The sequence below is a fragment of the Suncus etruscus genome, chromosome 12 (genome assembly GCF_024139225.1).
Source record: "Suncus etruscus isolate mSunEtr1 chromosome 12, mSunEtr1.pri.cur, whole genome shotgun sequence".
Taxonomy (NCBI): domain Eukaryota; kingdom Metazoa; phylum Chordata; class Mammalia; order Eulipotyphla; family Soricidae; genus Suncus; species Suncus etruscus.
In genome coordinates, this window is record NC_064859.1 from 22252245 (window position 1) to 22266393 (window position 14149).

The window sequence follows — 14149 nt, forward strand, 5'->3', positions numbered from 1 at the left end:
TAGTCAGACCTTTGGGATTAGAGATCTTGGATAAAATCCATAGGGAAGGGAGACCATTCTGTGTCTATCTCTCTTCCTCTGACTTATTTCACTCAGCATAAGAGATTCCATGTCCATCCATGTATAGGATAATTTCATGACTTCATCTCTCCTGACGGTTGCATAATATTCCATTGTGTATATGTACCACAGTTTCTTTAGATGTTGAAGGGCATCTTGGTCAGAGAAGGCTTTCAACACAACACATACTCAAGGAAGGATTCCATCACTGTGTGAATGGAACCTGCCGAACCAGGCCGGCGAACTACAAATCCCAGCAGGCCTTGCGAGGGGAACGCAACTTGACGCACGTCAGGGGGCGTGTCGAGTGTGCAGGAGGGCGGGGTCGTCGTCCTGCGGGCTAGCTTGGAGTCTGGGACTGGCCGGCAGGCTGGGGATCCAGGGGTGTGGGAGCGAGGGCTGCGGAGGTGAACCGGCGGCCCCCCAATTGAGGGATCGGAGTAAGATGGCGGAGGCAGAAAGCCTGGAGACGGCTGCGGAGCACGAGCGGATCCTGCGGGAGATCGAGAGCACCGACACGGCCTGCATCGGGCCCACGCTCAGGTAGGTAGCTCGAGGGGCCGGGGCTGGGTCCATGCCGGCCCCCCGTGTCTGAGATCGGAGGGGCGAGCCACCGACACCCTGGCCCGGGAAGGCTGGGCTCTTTCTGCAGCCCCGATTTAGGTTCCCTGCGCGCCCTCCCTGGGGCTCGCTGGCTCCTGAGGCGGCTTCTTTCTCCCTCCTTCGGGGCCTCTCTCGGAGGTTGTGACAGATGGTGGCTCCCGAGCAAACACAGACACACACACACACACACAGATACACAGACAGACAGACAGACAGACAGACAGACAGACACACACAGCCCTCAGGACCCCACATCCTTGGCACACACACACATCCCTCCCCAAGACCCCCCCCCCCCCATTTTTGGCCCACACATCCCTAGCACACATGCTCTAAGCCAGTGGTGCAGACTGACAGCCCTGTGCATCTTCGGGCAGCACCCAATTTCACTGCTTGGCCCAACCAACCTCTGCAAACTTTTCAGCTCTGGCCTGCATTAAGAAAAAAATCACAGTCACTTCTCTTGAGACAAGTTCCTGAAAAAATCCTAGGCCTGGAAGGAAGTTTCTCTGAATCTGCTCTGCTTTGCTTTGCTCTGGAGGGGGGTGTCTTCTTGAATCTGCCCAGGAGGAGAGGAGAACCGTGTCCTCTAGGTGCAAGCTTCAGAGTAGTTTCCTCTTGGAGAAAAAGTGATCCTCCCTCGGCTCACCCCGCTTTTGCTTTGGTCATGCACTAGCATTTTATTGGGCAGTGTCAAAACAAACCTGTATCCGTCTCCATGAATTTAATAAGAACTTAGGTACCACCTTCTGTACAGCTGCAAGTCAGTGATTTGAGACTCCAAACAACACTACTGAGAGAGAGACAGAGAGACAGAGAGAGAGACAGAGACAGAGACAGAGATACAGAGGAGAGAGAGGAGAAAGAGAGAGAGAGACAGAGACAGAGAGACAGAGACAGAGGGGAGAAAGACAGGAGAGAGAGGGGAAAGAGAGAGGAGAGAGAAAGAAGAGAGAGAGAAATAGAGAGGGGAGAGAGAGAGAGACAGAGACAGAGGGGAGAAAGACAGGAGAGAGAGGGGAAAGAGAGAGGAGAGAGAAAGAAGAGAGAGAAAGAGAGAGAGGGGAGAGAGAAAGAGAGAGAAAGAGAGAGAGAGAGAGAGAGAGAGAGAGAGAGAGAGAGAGAGAGAGAGAGAGAGAGAGAGAGAGAAGTGCCAAGATTTCTATTCACTTGTTCCAGAGTATATTTTTGGGGAGGTGGGGAGGGCCACACCTGGCGTTGCTCAGAGGTTATTCTTTACTCTGTGCTCAGAGATCCTTACTGCCTGTTCTGTATGTAGGTGAGGGAGTCATCCACTCTATATAGTACCAGGTATCAAGCCTGGTGAGGAAGCCAGTCATCTTAACTCTGTACAGTTTTTTGGCCCCAGAGTCTGTAGTCTTAATTTCTGTTGTTCTGCCTCAAATGAGGCTTACTTTCTACCAGCACTACCTCTTACTCACCCAGCCAAGTTTTTGAACTACCTGTTCCTTTACCTTCAGTTTGCTAATGCTGTGCATAGAACTTGCACCAATACGTAGAACTTGACTCATCTTTTTTCTTCCTGAGGTTAACTTCTCATCTTCATATAGCCAATAGGTAGATAATTATCTTACCCACCATCCACAGTCTTGGACTAAGAACTCCTCCCTTCAAAAAGTTATTACTCATTGCCTATTTATTCATGGGCAGATTTGCCTCATGAAAAGCGTGTGAAGGAGTGGTAGGCGAGAAACTTGGTTTCTCATTGCCACCTGCCCTGCTTCCTCTCCAAGCACAGTAAGTTCTCCCAGTGCCACCCTGGGAGAAATGACTGTTGTAGTTGTCAAAGCTTTGGCCTTGGGTTCATTATTCTATTATGATCGAGGCCATCTCATAGTTACTAATACTTGGCCTTTAGAAAACAAAGTGTTTCTAGAGTTACTGAGGATGCAGTTTCAGTACTACTAAGAAATTGGCTGCTAAACTGCAGTTGGCCGCCAAGCCCAGCTTCCTCTGGAACTCTTGGGGTTACCAGCATAATCGTTTAGGAAGGATTCTGTAACAGAGCCCTTTGGTGTTGTCATTCAGTTGGCTGTGGTGTTCCATTGTTGTCACTCTTGGTTTATATGAGAAATAACTTTCACTTTAGGAAATTAGTTTGCTGTGATTTTATTACATCACTATTACATGAATATAGTGTAATGTGTTTTTGAATCAGCTAAGTTTTGGCCTCCCATTTTCTGGTATCTCAACTTAAGAATATAGTAGCCCTATATTATTCACTTCCTTTTATTCTTTTTATTCAAAGAACACCCCCAATGGATGCCTGAAACTTGGGATAGCACCAAACCACATATATAATATATATCCTATATATGTTATTTTCCTATATATCTTCTTCTTTGATAAAATTTATAAATTAGTTATAGTAAGAGATTAGTAGTAGTAATGCTGAAATAGATATAATGATATATATATATATCTATATATATCTATATATAGATATATATATATTTTTTTTTGTTTTTGGGCCACACCCAGCGATGCTCAGGGGTTACTCCTGGCTGTCTGCTCAGAAATAGCTCCTGGCAGGCACGGGGGACCATATGGGACACCGGGATTCGAACCAACCACCTTTGGTCCTGGATCGGCTGCTTGCAAGGCAAACGCCACTGTGCTATCTCTCCAGGCCCCTTAATGATATATTTTTTATATAATAATATATTTTAGTAAAAGTTTCATGGATGTGCTCTCAGAAAAAAACTTTTTTTCAAAAAACATTTTTGAGACCCTATAGTTTATAATGTTATTGAAGTTCTCAAGATAACAGTGCCTATTACTATTTTTGGACCATGATTCTTGTAGGTAACTGGAACTGAGGAAGTAAAACAAGGATAAAGGGGGTACTGTTAACTAGAGTTAAAATATAAGTTGCCCATTCTTCCTGAATGTTATCACTATTCTCACTAGCTTCGTCGTTGTGCTAATTTCTTTCCCACTGAAAAGTGGGATTTGTAGGAGTATACGGGGGTGGTGGGTTGGTGGTGATGAATGACAGAAAAAAAGAAGGCTTCAGAATATCTCCATTTTATTTGACCAGGATTTATTATTTTACCAGTTCTAAATCGCTGTTCCTGATTCCCTATATAATTATTATGGACTTCATATTTTTTGACCTTTTCCATCTTTGGCAAATTGTCTTAAATCTTACTGTTAGATTTAAGAGTCAGTCACTTGAATGTGTTATAAAGTAATAGCCACTAACTTTGTCTATAGCTTGTCTCTGCCCATATTCCTAGGGGATGATCTCACCTTTTTTCCTTATTTGATCCAGAGACAGCAGCATGGATAGACTTGATATTTCAGATCCCATGTCTTACCAGGAATACTGCTCCATCATTATCTCATTTTTTTCCCAGGCTCTCTTCCCTTACTATTCACAACTATAAATCTTTTATTCTTTTTTTTTTTTTTTTTTTTTTGGTTTTTGGGTCACACCCGGCAGTGCTCAGGGGATGCTACTGGCTCTATGTCAGGAATTGCTCCTGGCAGGCTCAGGGGACCATAAGGGATGCCGAGATTCGAACCACCACCCTCTTGCATGCAAGGCAAACACCCTACTCCATGCTATCTCTCCAGCCACAACTATAAATCTTACACTGTGCTACCCTTTAGAATATTTCATACTTTTTCTTCCAACTTTTGAGAGGTAGGTTGCAATTTTAGGCACCAGGATTTTTATTTTTATTTTTTAATTTTGGAGGTGCATCTAGAGTCCAGGGCTCACTCCTGGCTCTGTGCTTAGGATCTCTTCTGGAGGTGCTCTATGGGGGTGGGGTGGGATGAGGAATTCTGTCAGGTGCTAGTGATCAAACCAGGGTTGGCTCCTGCAGTGGCAAACTCCTGAATCCCTGTACCAGTTCGCTGGTCCAAGATAACATTCTTAGCTATCTCTAAAGTCGATTCTATAACTGAAGAGGAACCAAAGTATAGAAAGTAACAGTAAATTGATAAAAGAATTAGTTTGTCCACCCTAAAATATCTGATCTTCTCAAATATCCATTTAGTTACATTGGTTAATCACTCTTTTCTTTGCCAATCATTCCTTATGATTCATTGCTTGCTTGCTTTCTGTGCTAAGATACCAAATTGTTCTTCTACTCTTACTCATGTTTTTGTATGAGGTGTTATGGTGGCATTTCCTTTTCATTATATAACCATCATCTTTATTTTGCCCTTGAATAGCACATGCACTGGTAGTGAATTTCTATAAATCAAAATGTATGCCTCTCCCTTCTTATTAATTCTGAAAGGGCCCAAACATATTCACACATATAGAGGCTGTTGCTTAGCAAATTCTTTTGGGATAGCAGTCTCTCTTTTGTCACTGTCTTCATATCAAGAATTATTTTAATTGCTGAAAGTCCTAATGTTGTGGATAAGAAAAGAGACCTAGAAGATGATGGACCTATCTTTTTTTTTTTTTTTTTTACAAGAATTCTAGTGTTGTAGTACTCATTTGAACATATTGGTTAAAAAAATCACTTATGAACAGTTGCTCTATATTTTCACTTTTCAGATATACCTCTATATGTCTAGTCTTCCATATTACTCTGCAGAAGTCATTTTCTTAATTTACTCTATGGGTATTTGCAATATTCAGCCCTTACTGCTATGTAAGGTTTGTTTTTAAACCACTTAACAATGAAATATTGCCTACAAATAATTCATGTACCTATGTCCATCCATTTAATGTATAAAATTCAACTGATTTTCACTGTATTTACTGAGTTGGGCAACAATTGACTTAACCTAATTTTTGAGCATTTCTGTCATCTCCAAAAGAACTCTCGTCTCGATTAGCAGCCATTCTTTATTCTGATTTCCTTCCCTTCCCAGAAAATATTTTTTTAGTTGTTTTTGTGTGTGTGTGTGTGGGGGGTGGAGTTGAAAGTAGGGTCTCAAGTAAGACAACTGTTCTGCTGCTGAGCTATATCCTCAGCCTTTGCTGCTTTGTGTCTTTGCCTGTGATTTCATGTAGCATGAGATTTCAAGTAAATGAATTCAGACAGGATGGGTTTTTTGGTGACATATCATAGCGATTTCAAGATTTATCCATGTGGTAGCTTGCATTGGTACTTTGTTTTCTTTTTTTTTTTTGGTTTTTAGGCCACACCCAGTGACGCTCAGGGGTTACTCCTGGCTATGCGCTCAGAAGTCGCTCCGGGCTTTGGGGGACCATATGGGACACCGGGGGATCGAACCGCGGTCCGTCCTAGGCTAGCGCTGGCAAGGCAGACACCTTGCCTTTAGCGCCACCGCCCGGCCCCACTTTGTTTTCTTTTTATTGCTAAATAGAATTTCAGTGTATGGATTTATCACATTTTATTTATTCTTTAGCTGATGGACACTTGGGATATTTCTGTTTTGTGATTTATGAACAGTGCTTCTATGAACAATTATATACTAGTTTTTTTTCCCATATGTATGCTTTCCTTTTTTGCTTTTGAGGGGGCCTCACAAGCTGTGGTTAGGGCATTTGGGGGTTACTCCTGGGGATATACTTGGGCAACTGTACTACCATTCATTGCTATTACCCAAGAGTGTGGCACTGTCCAGGCCTTGCAGTGCTGGAGGTTACCAGTTCCACAACTGGCAGTGGTTGGAGGACTGCAGGGCTACACTGGCAGTGCTCAGGAGGGCATGTGGTACTGGGGATCAAAAATGGAATCCCTTTTTATGCAAGACATGTGCCCCTGAGTTATATCCCTGGCTTACTTTAACAACTTTTTTTGGGGGTGGAGGGAGTTTTGGGTCACATCTGGTTGTGCTCAGGGCTTATTCTTGGCTCTGTAGTCAACGTCACTCTTAGTAGTTCTTGGAGAATCATATGTGGTGCTGAGGATTGAACTTGGTCAGCCTAAGTGCCTCCCTGCTGTACTGTGTCTCTGGTCCCACTATTGTAATTTCTTTTGTGCATATACTAAAGAATGAGATTTCTTGGCCATGTGGTAACCCTATCTTTTAATATTTGAGGAACTGTAGGTAGTCATCTGTACCATTTTACATTTTACCAATAATGTCTAAGGTTTCTGCATAACATTGTTAGCATTGACAATTTTTTTTTAAAATCTAGCCAACCTGTGCATAAAGTTGCATGCCATTTGTATTTCCCTTTTTTTTTTTTTTTGTTGTTGTTGTTGTTTTTTGTTTTGGGCACTCCTGGCAGCGCTCAGGGGTTACTCCTGGCTCTATGCTCAGATCAGAAATCACTCCTGGCAGGCTCAGGGGACAATATGGGATGCCTGGATTTGAACCACCAACCTTCTGCATGAAAGGCAAATTCCTTAACTCCATGCTATCTCTCCGGCCCCCCTAATGACTACCTTTAAATGATTTTATTGATCACTTATTTTTTGGGGGGGTGGGTAGGAAAGGGTGGTTTGAGCCTAATAGTGCTTAGAAGTTATTCCTGGCTCCGCTTAGGAGTAACCCCTGCCATTGCTCAGGGGACTATATATGGTACCAGGTATTGAGCCAGAGTCTGCAGTATTGCAAGACAAGTGCCTTAACCTCTGTACTATCTCTCCAGACATTTATTTATATTTTGAAGGAAGAAAGATACTCATCTTCATTGCTCAATTTTTATTTTTTAAGTATTTTGTTTCCCCTTCCCCTTGTTGAGATGACTTGGACAGTTGATTGCAGTGCTGTGGTTGTGTAGTATGCCAGATATCACAAGTGCACAAGTGGCCTATTGCAACTGTTCTTGTTTTGGAGCAGTTCTTTGTGTTGGAGCATTTTGTTCAAAAACAGTACTTAGTATAGGAACCCTTTTTTATCTTGCTTGTTTTTAACTTAAGGTTTTTTTTTTTTTTTTTTTTTTTTGGTAAAGCTGGCTCTAACACAGTGCTTCTCAAATAGTGGGGTGTGCCCCTGGGGCTCCGTAAAAGGGGGTGTGTTTGACCTCGGCAAACACTGTCATAACAAGCTGAGCCCCGTGTTTATGTCTCTGTATGTCTCTGGAGCTGAGAGTCGCTGTGTCCTGCTTCAAACCCCGCTTCGAAAAGCTATGCATTGTAAAACGTGCTCATTGTAGCCATTAATCCAGACATCATCTTTGATTAAATAATCGGCTCAAATTATTTTGATACATTTTTGTTTCGCAGGTTAAAGTTTTTTTTAATAAAGATACTATTTACAGTCTTGCGGGGGGGCATGAGAAATGTTTTCTTCTTCCTAGGGAGGCATGACAGAAAATAATTGGGAAGCACTGCTCTAACAGAACATACTGGGGAGATATTTGCAAAAGCTGTTTTGTTCAATGTTATTTAAGAATTAAATATGGGGGGCCGGGCGGTGGCGCTGAAGGTAAGGTGCCTGCCTTGCCTGCGCTAGCCTTGGACGGACCGTGGTTCGATCCCCCGGTGTCCCATATGGTCCCCCAAGCCAGGAGCAACTTCTGAGCACATAGCCAGGAGTAACCCCTGAGCGTTACCGGGTGTGGCCCAAACCCCCCCCCCAAAAAAAAAAAAGAATTAAATATGGGATCCTAGCTTTCCCACTTACTACTTCTATGCCTTTAATCACATTGCTCCCCCCACTATACCATTACAGAAATCAGTTCATCACCTAATTCTTGGTTCATATTGCATTCTTATTATTGACACATGAATGGGCTTTAATGTTATTTTTTATGAGCAGCTTACCAACCAAGTGAACAGATTTTTCACATTTTATGTAATGGGAATGATACTACCTACATTGTAGGAACAGTATAAAAAAATTAGTAGATAAAGTATTTTCCACAGAATCTATAAGTTCCTTGAGTTTGCTATGTGGGCTTATTTTAGATATTTAGATATCTAGATTTAGATATTTAGATATGTGGGCTTATTTAGATTTGTGGAGTTCGTTTGGTGACTCTTGGCCTCTTTTCTTTTGTATCTGTGCTTACACATTAGAAGGATATAGCATTTATTGGTAATGGATGGAATGAATACTTGAGCAATGTTAGTTTAGGTAAGGAACTATGGCCTGCTGAGTGAAGATGGAATAAGAGAGGAAATGGAAACTGAATGAGAGACCTTTGTGGTAAAAAAAGATTAGAGATGGCTGTGGCCTAAGTAGGAATGTATTTTTGGAAGAGAAATTGAGCTTTTATATGAACCAGGAATTCCATTTCTTGGCACCTATCCCATGAACTCCCCAAAATTTATTCAGAAAAGACATTTGTACTCTTTTGTTCATTGCAGCACTATTCACAATAGCCAAAATCTGGAAACGACCCAAGTGTCCAAGAACAGATGACTGGATAAAGAAATTGTATTGTATATACAATGAAATATTAGTCAGCTGGAAGAAAAGATAAAGTCATACAAGTAATTTGCTGCGATGTGGATGGATGTGGAGAATATAACATCATGCTGAGTGAAGTTGGACAAAGACACAGAATGATCTCACATATGTGGAATATAAAGAAACAAAGTGGGAGAATAATGAAAGCCTAAAGGCAGCAGAAATTTAGGCCTTCCAAAAGAGGCTTGTGGGTAGGGAATTAGGATTGGGGCGCTGGGAAAATGTGGAAGGAAGTAGACACTGGTGAAGTAGTAGTACTGGATTGTGTTATGTATGAAACTGTACCATTGATAGTATGTAAGCCACAGTGTCTATAATGATGTATTATGAAACCAGAGCCAAAATGATAGAGTAGTTATGGGTTAAAGAGAAAGGAATCAAGGAAGATTCCTAGGTTCTTGGCCTAAGCCACTGGGTGAAAGAGTGACGTTTGCTGAGATGGCGATTAAGGAGAGAGGAATAGTATTTTTACTTGTAGCTCTAATATTGCATGACATTGTAGGTTTTTTTCCCTAATTTTTTAATTTTGTAGTAGGGGTAGTGGAGTCAAGTGTGTGCTTGGTGTGCTTGGTGTGTGGTGGCATGTTCCTTACCATTTAGTGTTCTATTGTCAAGTTTGCAAATTTGTATGTTGAATAACTCGAATTTTTGTAACATATCATTTATGCAAATAAACCTTAATGGCATTTGATTAAAAGTTAAAATTATACATTTGGAAAAAGAGGGCAGGTAGTTTTAGGTAACTTTGATTGCAATATGGAGCAAGAGAATTATTTTGTGTGGTGATAAAGATAGGTTTATTTTATTTGCATGTTTTTGTTTTTGTTTTTGTTTTTGGGTCACACCCGGCAGTGCTCAGGGGTTACTCCTGGATCTACACTCAGGAATCACTTCTGGCAGACATGGGGGACCATATGGGATGCCGGGATTCGAACTACCGTCTAGAGGCCTTACCTCCAGGCTATCTCTCTGGCCCAAGATAGGTTTATTTTATTAACTTCATTGAATTGTCAAGCGGATTGGAAATCAGAATACTCAAGAAAAAAATAGCCCTGGAACTTTGGAAGACAGTACTAATTTGATTCAGTTATCAGTGCATCTCATATCTGGTTTTATTTGAGCTAAATAAACAAAATTTTTTTATTGAGGTTCTTCCAGTGGAAATGTTTTCTGAGCAATAAGATTCAGACCACAGAAAAGTTAGTAGTGACAGAGAGGAATTACATGGAAGTTAGTCCTTGGCAATAATTCCTGAATATCAAGTGCTTCTTTATCATCTGATCAAATACAGTGAATCTGCTCCCCTGGAAACTCTGTTTATATCTGTTTATATATATAAACCCTGTTTATATATCCTGTTATATCTCTGAAAGCAAAAAGAAATCAATAAAAACTAAAAATATTTACCTGTCTGGGTTTGAAATTTTTATTTAAAAATATGAAGAAAAGAAAATGAACACTAATTTTAATATATTTTTTAATCACTGTCCTCAAGTTTTTGGTGAGGTACTTATATTACCCCCCCATTTTTTTTTTTAAGAAAAAAGTGAATGTAAATAAGCACTGAAAATATTTTTTTACATTGTCTTTTTTGGGGGACGCATTTCATACAATTGTGTCTGTAGGATGGATGCTCTGAAATGGGATTGCTGGGAAGATAAAAGTGTTGCAGTTTGGAAGATATTGCTTCGTGTAGAAACTGCCCCTTTGGTCTCTCAGCAGTTTGTGAAATTGATCATGATTTGGAATGTTTTTTCAACAGAGTAGTAGACTGGGTTTTTGTCAGTATCATAAATTTGCTTTCATGTATTTCAGTGTCTTTTCAATGTGTTTTAATGTTGTATTTTTAGGAGGTGAGAGAGCATACTCATAAGATTACAATTGTAGTAAAGAAACTTTTATACCAGTAGAGGTTCTGATGATGGATAATTTAAAATCACCAGGGTTTGTGGGGCATATATTGGCATTAGTAAATGCTGCTTCTTTCTATTAAAATATAATTTATAAGTGAGTCAGAGACTGTCATCATTTTAATAAATTCTTTATTTTAAAATGCTTTCGTTAGGGATATATCTCTGGTCAATTGCCTGCCTTGCATGTTTGAGTCCCTAGGTTGTATTTCCAGCTCTGCAAAAATAGAAAGAATAAAAGGCACTTTTGTATAATTTGCCACACAATTGCTATATGAATTTTTATAAAAATGATAAAGACAATTATCTATTGTGGTTTTGGAAGCAGTTTAGACTTTTATAGCATGTTTGTGGCATTGTTTTAGTTTGGAATATAGTATGTAGAGTGTTATTTGGTCACTGAGGCAAATATGTCTGATTCTTTGATTCATTGAACGTTGATAGTTGTTGTATATGCAGATGAAGCAATCATGGACTTAATCACATACCAAAATTCCAGCTAAAAGTATCTTGAAATAAGATGCTTAGTTGTGAAATCTGTAAATCTGGATGAGCATAATCACTGAGCATTGATGATGGCATTTTCAGTTTGCTTGGGGAACTAAGCAAAAATACCAAGGGGGAGGACTTAATATGGCAGAATGCACAGAGCTGATCTTAAACTAAGCTTAATTCCAAAGGTAATACTTAGAGATGTCTGCTATGGCTCTGGGAAAGAAGCCATTTTTTGCAATACAGTAATTTCGGCTGAAGACTTTCAAGGGAGACAGTTTTCTTAAAGACTAGTAAATAGTGTATGAACTTTGTTCAGTATTTAAAATAGAATTCTGCTAAGACAGACAGTAAGAGTAGAGTATTTTAATATTATGATGATTACTAAAAAGGCAACTTGTGATGTGCATTTGTAAAATTAAAATCTATTTCTATATGTCTGCAGAAGCTTTCCTTTACATTTTTTGCCATTTAACAGTAATATTTTATACTATATTTTCATAATTTGAGTCTAGGTAAGTTGTATTTTAACTCTGTGTTTGGGTTATTCTCGATCTCCCCTCTTGTTCTGGTTAATAGTTGACTATTTTTTCTCTCTGATCTATCCATTGCTTTGTTCTAGGAAAAGAAAATTAGATGGTTTACAAAAATCTACATTAGTTTTAAAAATCTACAGAATTCTAGGGCCATCAAAGATGATGAGAAAATTGAGACAAAGGGCAAAGAAAGGTTGGGTAGAAATATGAAATCAGAATAAAGAACAATTAAATTTTTATGCTTGAGGGCTGTGCATTTCAAGGTAGGCTGTTGGTTTGGCACCAGGCTTTCTCATAGCTAGCACATAAAAGAGAAAAAGTTATGTTATAAAATTAAAAAGTAGTTACTTAGACGTACAGCTATTCTTGGTTCTAAGTAAGACCAGAGAACTGTTTCTCCCATATGTCCTCACATGGAGGGCCCTGTATAATGTAACTTTAATATCCATATAGTAAAAGCCGGCAACATGTGACAGGCTGTTTCATATATTGTCCTTTAGTGAAAGCATATGGCATAACTAAAGTACAGTTTAGTAAAAGCCATTTTGCAGGGAGCCAAGGGATGCCATTCTCTGCTCGTCCTGACTTGAAGTGTGGCACGGATTTAAAGCACCTATTGGGAAAATTGGAAATTCATTAAACCCTTTTGATTTATCATTCATCACTGGGAACCTTATGAAAATTATAGATTTCTCCTTAGTAAAATGCATATATCCAGTTTTCTTTGTTTTATAATTTAGAAGAATAGATGCATTGTATATACATTACCAGTTGCTCAGAATTGGAGAGGTTCACTGACAATTTCTGACCAAATGGGCCCTTGGTATAGAGCAAGGCCCGAAATGCCAGCAGGATCTTTGAGCCCTTCAGTGCCCCCCAAGAGATGCTGAAAATCCTCAGGGTCTAATTCAGCTGTGCTTAGTGGGCCTCCAGGGATGCAGCTGGTGATGGTTAGGGACCATGTCATGCTGGGAATTGAACCTGGTTGGGCACATGCTGGGCAAGGGTCCAACTGCTGACTGTCTCCCTGGGCCCTAGTCATGATTTTTTTTTTGTGCTAAGTATCATGAATTCAGTAAATTCAAGATTTTGTTTTTTCTGCTTTTACTCTTCAGTGTTTTATTTGCCTGTATTCCAGTTTAGCACTGAATGTTATATGCCTTATTTTTCCTTTTAGATTGGGAAATTTTTTTTTTTTTTTTTTTTTTTTTTTGGTTTTTGGGCCACACCCTGTGACGCTCAGGGGTTACTCCTGGCTATGCGCTCAGAAGTCGCTCCTGGCTTGGGGGACCATATGGGATGCCGGGGATCGAACCGCGGTCCGTCCTAGGCTAGCGCAGGTAAGGCAGGCACCTTACCTTTAGCGCCACCGCCCGGCCCAGATTGGGAAATTTTTTAAAAATAATTTCTTCCGTTTTCTGCTCCATTCTCTTTCAGGGACTCCAATTAGATATTTGAGTTCATTTGATATTTTCTCACATCATGATTCTCACATCTTCATTTTCCTCTTTTTTTTTCTTCTTAAAAATACTTTATTGAAAAAAGTACTTTATTGAGGCAACATGATTATATCATTACTGATGCTATACTCTCATGTTCTGACATCATACCCTCACCAAAATGTTTCACCACTTTCCCCCAGCTCAGTTATATAGTTCTTGTTTTCTGTTGCTTTTGGCCATTTGCTATCCCCTTACTCTGTTTCTTTATATCTGACATACGAGAGAGCCTCTTATGCTTTAAAATTTAGCCAGCTGTGTTGGTGTGATGTCTGGTTCAATATGGAAAACAGGCTGTGACTTCTCAAAAAATTAAAAATATAATAATATGTAATAAAATATAATAAAATATAACTCCCATTTAACTTAATAAATTCAATCCTTGGCATCTGCCACAAGAGTACAAAAACAGGGCTGGAGATATAGCAAGTAAGGTATGTGTTTTGTATTTGGCTGACCTGGGTTCATTCTTCAGCACCCCATTTGTTCATTGTAGCACTATTTACAATAGCCAGCATCTGGAAATAAACCCAAGTGTCCAATAATAGATAAGCGGTTAAAATTATATGATATATATATACATATATATATATGCTATGGAATACTACTCAGCTGAAACAGAAGATGAAATCCTGCTGCCAGATACAACTTGAATGAAACAAGAGAGTGTCTTGTTAGGCAAATAATCCGAGGAGAGGACAAATGCACAATGACCTCACTCATGTGTGGT

General features: G+C 39.9%; 1 protein-coding gene across 1 annotated transcript in view; it reads left to right on the forward strand.

Moving 5' to 3' along the window:
- Positions 1-390: 390 nt before the first annotated feature.
- The window catches only part of EXOC6B (exocyst complex component 6B), a 604019-nt gene continuing 590260 nt past the window's right edge, over positions 391-14149 (forward strand). The window contains exon 1 of the mRNA XM_049785045.1: positions 391-603. Within this exon, the coding sequence (XP_049641002.1) occupies positions 506-603 (98 nt within the window). The 5' untranslated portion in view covers positions 391-505. The remainder of the gene's footprint in view (positions 604-14149) is intronic.